This window comes from Oncorhynchus keta, chromosome 1 (genome assembly GCF_023373465.1).
Source record: "Oncorhynchus keta strain PuntledgeMale-10-30-2019 chromosome 1, Oket_V2, whole genome shotgun sequence".
NCBI lineage: Eukaryota > Metazoa > Chordata > Actinopteri > Salmoniformes > Salmonidae > Oncorhynchus > Oncorhynchus keta.
Genome location: NC_068421.1, coordinates 53,630,710 through 53,642,129, shown reverse-complemented (window position 1 = coordinate 53,642,129; position 11,420 = coordinate 53,630,710). Strand labels below are relative to the sequence as shown.

Here is an 11,420-nt window from a genome sequence, read left to right as displayed (position 1 = left end):
TTCTCAGTCGTATGTGGTAATAGCACCTTCCCACTTGGTTATGAATGCAGCATAACAGTCTCCTGAAACGAAACACCACTACCCCTCCCCCTCCTAACTGTTCATTCACTAGAATTTGCCTTTGCCAGGACACCGCACAAAAGCATCATGTGACCTGGCTGAAAACAGTCAAGCCATTACATCAGCTCAGGAAGTCAGCAATCAAATAGAAAATATACCGTACTCTAAAAGGGGACACAGCATGGCAGCAGAAAAGAGCTGTAATTTATGTATTAGTGTTGTTCTCCCGAAAAGAGTAGACTAACATTTTGGTTCGGGAGATAACAGTAAGGGGAAATCTAAACATTTCTGATATTAAAAGTATGATTATCAGAAACATTTTGGACTAATGTAAAATAGCACAAATAAATGGATAAAATGTATTTTTTTTTAATCTATCATAATGTGAAATCACATTAGAACCTACAATATAATAAGCTATAGCCGATGTCTTGGGTGTTATACTTTATTATGTGCACTTTTATATATATATTTTACAAGGCTATTTCCAACTGCTTAAAAATGCGTTTATCCCTTTAAAACACTCTCTCAGGTTTGTATTTAAATCTGATTTATATTTTTAGCGCACGCCCATTGGTCCATATGGATTTGGCGGGGCAGTATTCGTAGTGATTGTAAAGACGACACGTATTTTCATTGGCTGGCCTGGTTGTTACGTTAGGGTATAAAGCTGTGTTAAAAATAGATACAGCCCCATTCCTCTTAATGCTCAGCTGTTGATTGAAGCGAAAGGTGTAAGAATTTAATGAAAGCCTTTAATTTCTTCACCCATGCACCAATTTGATTCTGCTCAGGAGAACGATGAAACACATCTTGCAGTCATCAATTGCCCGTTTCTAAAAAAAAATATATATATATACATTTACGTCACTGTTGAATTCAGTGTGATTTGTAAGCGAATCGCGTGCAGTCGTTAGCTGGACAAACAAACTCGAATAGCCTACATTTACACCCGGGATTTTAGGATTACCTTTCAAACCAGTTGTTTCGACGTGGACTGAAGCACAATTAAGACCGTGGGTGCTTTTGCTTACCAAGCTAATAGTTTTTAATCATGGAGTTTAAAGTTGAGGCGCATCGGATTATGAGTATTTCACTTGGAAAGATTTATAATTCCCGAGTGCAACGTGGTGGTATCAAACTACACAAAAATCTACTGGTCTCCCTCGTTCTACGGAGTGCCCGGCAAGTATACCTGAGTGACTACTACGGCGGCATATGCCTGAGCGCCCAGCAAGCAAGAGAGTGGTGTGAGGGGGAGTACATGGCTTCAAAACAAGGCAAATTGGTCCCCGGTTCGACAGAGAGCCTGTCTGAATCGGACGAGCAAAGCGAAGTGGCGGTGGACAAGCAGGGGCCCAGAGATGTGGTTGAATCCCCGGCGGGACTCCACGTAGAAACTCAAGCGAGTGGTGATCAAGACAGCGCCGAAAATGGAGTTTCGGATTCAGGATGTAGCGACATCAAAACCCCGGAAGAGAGTCCAGAGGCTACTCAGACCTGTGAGGTCGCCAGTGTTGTTACTGCCATCTCATCCAGCTGTATCAGTGCTCCCTCTCCGAGTGATCCAAAAGAGGAAACGGAGACGCCGACAGACTGCCAGACGGACAACAGTGAATCAGCGGAGAAACATTCGTACGAGCCCAAAGCTCCCCAGGCTTACACTAACAGGAAACGGACTGCCGATGACTTTGAACTCACAAACTCACCAACGAAAAGAACGAAACTAACTTCCACATCTCTACCTTCTACAAACGACGAGAATAAAGGGGAAACTGAAGAAATGGACACTAGCAATGTATCGAGTTTGATAACAATATTCGGTTCCAGTTTTTCTGGACTCCTGAGTAACAAAGAGGGAGAGCAGCCTGACTCCGAGGCAGAGGACAGTGACTCTGGGCAAATCTGTTGTGATCAAATGCTCAAAAACCTCAACCCTTGGAGTACTGCAATTGTTGCTTTTTAAAATTTGAAACAATGATTTTGATATCCTACTTGGGGGATTTTAATAGGGATAGAACGGGAGGTTTCATCGACCTTTGCAGTTCTAACCCCCACGTGGTGGAACGTGGAAGACAGTAGTAAATTGGAATTCCCCAAAAGATCACAATGAAAGTAGGCCTACTGTTGTAGCTATTTACATGGAATTTCTGTTGAAAGCATGTGAGCAAGGTGGCATTTAGACGAGTAATACTAATGTAACCAGTGGCTTATGACAGACAGTTAACGCTGTAACCTGCTCCGAAACAAGTCAGCTACAGTATTCCAAAAGCTGAGTATCATTTATTAAAATGTATCCTTAAACAAGGGTAATATTACAGGACTGAATGTGACCGCTCAATGCTGACGTCATCTGACGTCTGACAGTCACTGTTTTTCTAACGTCTTTGTTTTATAAAGACTTGTACATTTGTAATATTGTGCCTGTAAATCCTGTTTTCCCATGTCCTATTCTGAGTCTATGTATTTTGGTATCTGCCATGGATTATGATTGCGTGATGCTCACGTATTAAAGCATTTTGTTTAACAATTCACTTTTCTTTGCTCTCCTTTTTTTCCATTGGGTTGGTTTGTATATAATGCACTAAGTGCTGCGACGGTGTCACCTGGTAGGGGTGGTTGGCAGATGTGGTAGGTAGGACACCATTTGCACAGTAGCTAACTTCACAGCATAAATGCAATGCTAAATGAAAATATAGCTGTATGGTATGCCACTTAGTAATTCTAATCATCACATTTTATGTTCTCCGTTAAAGGGCTATTCTTTCTTCAAGCAAATACAATATGTTGCAACTTGTCGCCCCTACTAATCCTCAGTCAATTCAGGCTTGTTCCATTGTGCCTATTCTTACATCAATTATAGTGTTATCGCTAAATGCTAATCTTGGCCTAATGTTTCTAAAGACCAGTACTTTTTTGTTGTTGTGACCTTGATAGAGCAGCTGTTGCTTTGCGTCATGTGGCTGTGTACAGAAGACGCCATGCCAGTGACAACCAGCATGTTTCTCTGGTCCAATCATTTTGCAACTTCCACCACAAATTGTTATTGCTCAACGAGCTGTGCTCCAATAACCTGGTGCTTTTAACCTAATGGACTTACAGGCTAATTATACATTTGGTAATTCTAGTGTCACCTGAACCATTCTCTTACCAACTTGAACTATCTAAACCATACCATTGCTTGTTCAACCTTAACACATATTTACACGTCTATGTCAGTGAGGTAACAACCTCATTCTTTTCACAGGGAAGCCCAAGTCAAGAAACCAATCTACAGGAAAATGGTTTCCATAGACTCACTATAGTACTGTACACTTGGAAGTAAACATGGACTCCGTCTAAAAATGTGCAACATTGTGGGTATTAAAGGAGAAAATCCTTATATCCATGTAACATCTCAATGAGTACTGTTACTAAATGGTACTACATTTTAAAAAACAGGGTGTAGGCGTGCAATTGATACTACATACATATGCTATGTATACAAAACATTAAGGACACCTGCTCTTTCCATGACAGACTGAACAGGTGAATCCGGGTGAAAGCTATGATCCCTTATTGATGTCACTTGTTAAATCCACTTCTGTCAGTGTAGACAAAGGGGAGTAGACAGGTTAAAAGAAGGATGTTTAAGTCTTGAGACAATTGAGATATGGATTGTGTCATGTGCCATTCAGAGGGCGAATAAGCAAGACAAAAGATTTAAGTGCCTTTGAACGGGGTATGGTAGTAGGTGCCAGGCGCACCGGTTCATGCCAAAAACTGCAATGCTGCTGGGTTTTTCACTCTCAACAGTATTCCGTGTATAAAGAATGGTCCACCTCCCAAAGGACATCCAGCCAACTTGACAGAACGCTTTTGACTCGTAGAGCCCATGACCTACAAATTGAGGCTGTTAAGTGCAACTCAATGTTAGGAAGGCGTCCCTAATGTTAAGTACACTCAGTGTATACAACCCTAATGTAATTCCTTGGATGTCTTTGCACCATCCGAACATATTTCCAACACCAAATTGGTCCAATGCGGCTATGCAGGCAATGCAGCGTGGGCTTAAATGGGATTTAGCCTGCTGTGTCCTGCATGGCCACATGTCTTCACACGGTCACAGCTGGGTATTAATAGCCGGCGCTCCCTGGAGATGCAGCAGAAGGCGCGGCTAAAGCCGGCTGGATCCCGGCTAGGCAGGCTGACACATAGAATGTGGGTCACGACGGTCCCAGGACAAGCGCTCTCACCAGCAGAACACAAACAGAGAGAGAGAAAATGGAGGAGGAGAGCAGTGTACTTGAATTCTGGTTCCTGGGGATGCACAGGATGTGCAGGATTTGATTAGAGCCAGTTGCTACTGTACCACACCGGACTCAACTTATCATCAAGCCCTTGATCAGTTGCAGGGTTGGATTATTGCAGGGTTGGAACGAAACCTTGCCCACCCTGTAGATCCCAATGGCTAGGTTTGAAGAACACTGGAGGGGACTTGTTTTATAATGTGTGGTCCTTTTTCTAAAGGCATACATTGGCTTGGTTATATTTGCTTAATAAGATGGTAGGAATTTATGGACAGGGTTAGGTATTATACATATCACCTTATTCTCATGAAAAGTAGTGCAAGTGTATGCATGCTTGCATGCATGAGAGAGACAGAGATAGGGACGGGGAGAGTGACTGGGTTTAAAGGATCTCCACAGGTGTGAGAATGGTTTTATTGTCTGATCATGTTTTATGTTGCATGACTAATCTGCATGTGATGCAATTACTAAGCGCCCATCCTCTCTCCACTCCCAGTATTGGGACAGACGGAAGGCTGCACACATGAGAGTACAGTGCCTTCAGAAAGTATTCATACCCCTTGACTTATTCCACATTTGGTTGTGTTACAGCCTGATATCAAAATTGATCAAATATATTGTTTGGTGAAAACATGCTTTTAGAAATGTGTGTACATTTATTGAAAATGAAATACAGAAATATCTAATTTACACCCCTGAGTCAATACTTTGTAGAAGCACCTTTGGCAGCAATTTCAGCTGTTCGTCCCTCTGGGTATGTCTCTAAGAGCTTTCCACACCTAGATAGGGCAACATTTGCCAATTATTATTTTCTAAATTCTTCAAGCTCGAGTTGGTTGTTGATCATTGCTAAACATTTTCAGGTCTTGCCATAGCTTTTCAAGTAGATTTAAGTCAAAACTGTGACTCGGGCCACTCAGGACTGACTTCTTGGGAAGCAAGTCCAGTGTATTATTAGGCCTTGTGTTTTACATGATTGTCCTGCTGAAAGGTTAATTAATCTCCCACACGTTATATTCAGGACAAAAAATGTATTGCTTTGCCACATTTGTTGCAGTATTACTTTAGTGTTTTGTTGCCAACAGGATGCATGTTTTGGAATATGTTTTATTCTGTACAGGCTTCCTTCTTTTCACTCTGACATTTAGATTAGTATTGTGGAGTAACTACAATGTTGTTCATCCCTCCTCAGTTTTCTCCTATCACAGCCATTAAACTCTGTAACTGTTTTAAAGTCTCCATTGGCCTCATGGTGAAATCACTGCCCAGTTTCCTTCCTCTCTGGCAACTGAGTAAGGGAGGACACCTGTATCTTTGTAGTGACTGGGTGTATTGATACACCATCCAAATGTTCATTAATAACTTTACCATGCTCAAAGGGATATTCAATGGCTTTTAGTTTTTTTGCTTCCATCTACAAATAGGTACCTTTCTTTGTGCTGCAATGGAAAACCTCCCTGGTCTTTGTGGTTGAATCTGTGTTTGAAATTCAGTGCTTGACTGAGGGCCCTTACAGATAATTGTATGTGTGGGGTACAGAAATGAGGTCGTCATTCAAAAATCACATTATCACTATTATTGCACACAGAGGGAATCCATGCAACTTATTATGTGACTTGTTAAGCACATTTGTACTCCTGAACTTATTTTTGTCTCGCCATAACAAACGGGTTGAATACGCATTGATTCAAGACGTTTCAGCTTTTCATTTTGAATTCATTTGTAAAATTGTTGAAAAACATAATTCCACATTGACATCATGGGGTATTGTGTGTCGGTCAGTGACAACAACAAAAATCTACATTTAATAAATGTTAAATTCAGGCTGTAACACAACAAAATGCAGAAATAAATCAAGGGATGTGAATACTTTCTGAAGGCCCTGTAGATGCCTGGCTCCTTCCGAGCTAAATGCATGCAGCTGTCCATCCCATCACCCTCCGAAACTGTTGGCCCCTCTTCCAGAATTCCAGATTCCTGGAAAAAAGACAGAGCTAGAGAAAGGGAGAGAGAGGAGAGAAGTGAGTTGCGAAACCATTTCCTGCTGAGCCACTGTGTGTGGGTGTGAGAAAGAAAGAGAGAATGGAATGTATAGGCTAAACATGAGGAATTTAAGGGAAATATTGGTTTGATTAAATGTACTCGTTGAGATACTAAGCTGAAGCCACAGTTGGCCCAATGCCAACACGCAGGCTCTGTGACCAAGCTTTTAGTGTGTGAGGGCCAGTGAAAAAGGACTGCACAAAGTGTACCCTCTACATTCTTACAATGAGAATAGCCAACATATTATTTATGAAAATATATGGTACTGTAATACCTCCTTTTACAAAGGCTTTGTACTGGAAATATACACATACTGTAACTGAACAAACTAAGTACTTCACTTTCGATATTGACTGCAAAGTAACCAAATATTTACAGGCTACAACATACAGGTAACTGCCAACATAAAGGAGACACCAACTTAGTGTCTTAATAGGGTGTTGGAGCACCACAAGCCGACAGAACAGCTTCAGTGCGCCTTGGCATATCTTCTACGAGTGTCTGGAACTCTATTGGAGGGATGTGACACCATTCTTCCACGAAAAGTTCCATAATTTGGTGTTTTGTTCATGGTGGTGGAAATCACTGTCTCAGGCATCGGTCCTGAATCTCCCATAAGTGTTCATTAGGGTTGAGATCTAGTGGCTGAGACAAACACACCCACTTCAAACCACCTTTGCTCCTTTGAGACCCCTCTTTCAAAGACACAGATATCTCTTCTTCTAGCCAGGGTAATCAAAATAATGGGCAACTAGGCTTTTTCATACATAACCCTAAGAATGATGGGATGTCAATTGCATAATTAATTCAGGAACCACACCAGTGTGTAAGCGCCTGCTTCTATGTATTTTGTATCCCTCATTTACTCATGTTTCCTTGATGTTCGCACTTACCTGTAGATAAGCCATGCCATAAGAAGATAGATGGATTTTGACCAAGGTGTTTTGACCCCTGACATGTAAGGTTAGAGGTCACTGTCCCTCTGTGGCCTACATCTCTCTAGTTCATCTGAAAGCTCTCCAGAGCAGTAGCCAAACAGCTCAATCACCACTCCTGAAACATGTCCAGACAAGTTATGCTACAATAACCCCTTTGTTACCAAGAAGTGAGGAAAGCCAACAAACTCTAGTCTAGATTCTCTCAACAATATGAATATACAGTGGGGCAAAAAAGTATTTAGTCAGCCACCAATTGTGCAAGTTCTCCCACTTAAAAAGATGAGAGAGGCCTGTAATTTTCATCATAGGTACACTTCAACTATGACAGACAAAATGATGAAAGAAAATCCAGAAAATCACATTGTAGGATTTTTTATTAATTTATTTGCAAATTATGGTGGAAAATAAGTATTTGGTCACCTACAAACAAGCAAGATTTCTGGCTCTCACAGACCTGTAACTTCTTATTTAAGAGGCTCCTCTGTCCTCCACTCGTTACCTGTATTAACGGCACCTGTTTGAACTTGTTATCAGTATAAAAGACACCTGTCCACAACCTCAAACAGTCACACTCCAAACTCCACTATGGCCAAGACCAAAGAGCTGTCAAAGGACACCAGAAACAAAATTGTAGACCTGCACCAGGCTGGGAAGACTGAATCTGCAATAGGTAAGCAGCTTGGTTTGAAGAGATCAACTATGAGTGCATTTATTAGCAAATTGAAGACATACAAGACCACTGATAATCTCCCTCGATCTGGGGCTCCACGCAAGATCTCACCCCGTGGGGTCAAAATGATCACAAGAACGGTGAGCAAAAATCCCAGAACCACATGGGGGGACCTAGTGAATGACCTGCAGAGAGCTGGGACCAAAGTAACAAAGCCTACCATCAGTAACACACTACGCCGCCAGGGACTCAAATCTTGCAGTGCCAGACGTGTCCCCCTGCTTAAGCCAGTACATGTCCAGGCCCGTCTGAAGTTTGCTAGAGAGCATTTGGATGATCCAGAAGAAGATTGGGAGAATGTCAAATGGTCAGATGAAACCAAAATATAACTTTTTGGTAAAAACTCAACTCGTCGTGTTTGGAGGACAAAGAATGCTGAGTTGCATCCAAAGAACACCATACCTACTGTGAAGCATGGGGGTGGAAACATCATGATTTGGGGCTGTTTTTCTTCAAAGGGACCAGGACGACTGATCCGTGTAAAGGAAAGAATGAATGGGGCCATGTATCGTGAGATTTTGAAGGAGTGGCTTCGTAAGAAGCATTTCAAGGTCCTGGAGTGGCCTAGCCAGTCTCCAGATCTCAACCCCATAGAACATCTTTGGAGGGAGTTGAAAGTCTGTGTTGCCCAGCAACAGCCCCAAAACATCACTGCTCTAGAGGAGATCTGCATGGAGGAATGGGCCAAAATACCAGCAACAGTGTGTGAAAAAATTGTGAAGACTTGTGAAAACGTTTGACCTCTGTCATTGCCAACAAAGAATACACTTTTGTTATTGACCAAATATTTATTTTCCACCATAATTTGCAAATAAATTCATTAAAAATCCTACAAAGTGATTTTCTGGATTTTTTTTCTCATTTTGTCTGTCATATTTGAAGTGTACCTATGATGAAAATTACAGGCCTCTCTCATCTTTTTAAGTGGGAGATCTTGCACAATTGGAGGCTGACTAAATACTTGTATGCCCCACTGTATCTTCTTAATGAAGCCAAAACACAATAGGCCAATAATCTATTTATCAAGCTATCCATCTGACTATTTCAGCTTTGATGAATATTTGCAAATCTCTTTTCTTGTTCACTATGTTTTCTACTTTAACTTTGTTTGAAAGAAAAACAGTTCAGCTGACACTTGTGCAGCTTGTTCTAACAAACACCCTTGAGAATGAAAGCATGTGACTACTTAGCCTGAGGGGTTGACTACTAGATTGCGCGCGCGCGCGCACGCACGCACACACGCACACACACACACACACACACACACACACACACACACACACACACACACACACACACACACACACACACACACACACACACACACACACACACACACACACACACACACACACACACACACACACAGAGAGAGAGAGAGAGAAGGAGAAATCCCTCTCATTTTCAAAGCTCCTTGTTCAATTGAATCAGCACTGTGCGCTGGAATTGTCAAAGCTCTATTCTGAGAATGCTCTCCCACAAGCTGTCGAGTTATTGAAATACCAGCGATAAACCACTTACACCACATACAACCGTGCCCTTATCTCCTGGCTCATTCGGATAGATCTGTGACAGCCTACTGAATGTGTCTATCATCTCACATTTCTTACCGACACAATCTCGGAAGGTAATTGACATTTCATACTTAGCACCACATATCCTTAAAATGCTGAAACAAGTAAAATAGAGATTCAATTATTTTTTACATGTTTTACTTGGCATTGAAAGCCAAGTAGTAAACAGACACAACTTAAAGCTAAAGTTTGCAGGTATACAATACAACCATGTCCAACCCCCTTTGGGCCATCACAAAAACAACTCTGCCATTCCTCCTTTTCTTATAAAAAGAGAGAAGGAGCCCCTTCAATTTGGCCCCTCCATTCATGGTTATGTGACCCCCGTTGGAGCCCAGACAAACTGAGGTCTTTGTTTATCTTGGGAACTGGTGGAGGACAGGAGGACAGGGTGGGGTGGGGGAGGGCAGTGGAAGGGGGATGTCAGAGTGGGGGTGGGGTAAAAAGGGGATCGGGGGAGGGGTATCCTGGGAAAAATGCCAGTGTGGGATCAATTCCAGGGTTGGGCTTCCTGAGAGGGAGGAAGAGGGAAAAAGGGAAAGAGAGAGGAGTAGGGGGAGGGGTGTTGGTTGGCTGGCTGGCGGCAGGGTGAAATCTGATAGCTTCTAACAAGATAGAACCATCTCACGAATAGATACAACCAAATATGTGAGTGTTGTTTATATGTAAATACATACACTATTTATTCAGACAGAAATGTATGCTGGAAACACCAATGTAGTGCATAAAAGGAAAGACAAAGAGTTCCTCATGAACGAACACACACACACACACACACACACACACACACACACACACACACACACACACACACACACACACACACACACACACACACACACACACACACACACACACACACACACACACACACACACACACACACACACACACACAGTCTAAATGTGTCTAAACCCTTATGAGACACACTCATTCATGGCCAGCCCTAAGTGCAGTGTATTGGCTGCATGTTCTGTTCTCTGTCTACAGTGGTCTCAAGTTTCCTGTTAAAGAGAAACTCCTCCAGTTTGTGTCTGGCCCCGCTCTCTCCACAAGCTCGGACTTGTTCAGAGAGGGAAAGGAAGAGAGAGGGGAAAGAGAGGGAAATAATAAAATGGAGGACATGACAGATGGGTACAAATGAAAGACAAGGAGATGCACCTGTTTCAAATTTTCTTTTTTTTCTTTGGGGGGGGTATGGATATGTGTGTAATCAGGTTAAGCATATATGTCCACATAGCAAAAACTGGCAGGCCAGACAGACACGGCTCTCTGCATTCTCAGACTGGGTTTACAGGGTTTGTCCCTCAAATAGAAACGACAACTGTTTGTCTTTGTTCTGACTCATTTACACACAATTTGCTCCCTAATTAACTTGACCACAGAAAAAAAACAGAGAACAACCTTATGTATGAATACATTTAGCTAATGCAAGTGCAGCATCACATGAAGTTTATGAACCACGAGTATAGCTACATACATCAGCAATGTAGACAGACAGACAGACAGACAGACAGACAGACAGACAGACAGACAGACAGACAGACAGACAGACAGACAGACAGACAGACAGACAGACAGACAGACAGACAGACAGACAGTACAAGACGTGGGTGGTTAAAAGATGAGAATGTTTCCCCTGTGGTTATACTATGTTGGAACTGGCTTTGGATGCTAGCGGAGAAAAGCTCCTTAATTGGTATTTAGTAATTACTTGGTTAAACCTCTTGTGTTTGATGTGGCTGTAGAGGACTGTCTAAGACTGGGGCAATCCCTCTCTGTGAAA

The 11,420-nt window shown here is 42.1% G+C and overlaps 1 protein-coding gene across 1 annotated transcript; it reads left to right on the top strand.

Moving 5' to 3' along the window:
- Nucleotides 1-761: 761 nt before the first annotated feature.
- Nucleotides 762-2,592, top strand: LOC118387662 (immediate early response gene 5 protein-like). The gene has a single exon (XM_035776258.2). It carries the CDS (start codon nucleotides 1,115-1,117, stop codon nucleotides 2,024-2,026), a length of 912 nt encoding a protein of 303 aa, XP_035632151.1. The 5' UTR covers nucleotides 762-1,114; the 3' UTR covers nucleotides 2,027-2,592.
- Nucleotides 2,593-11,420: the final 8,828 nt, after the last annotated feature.

What these genes read in the sequence shown, in the direction of transcription:
- LOC118387662 (XM_035776258.2), top strand. Translation starts at nt 1,115, where the DNA reads ATGGAGTTTAAAGTTGAGGCGCATCGGATTATGAGTATTTCACTTGGA.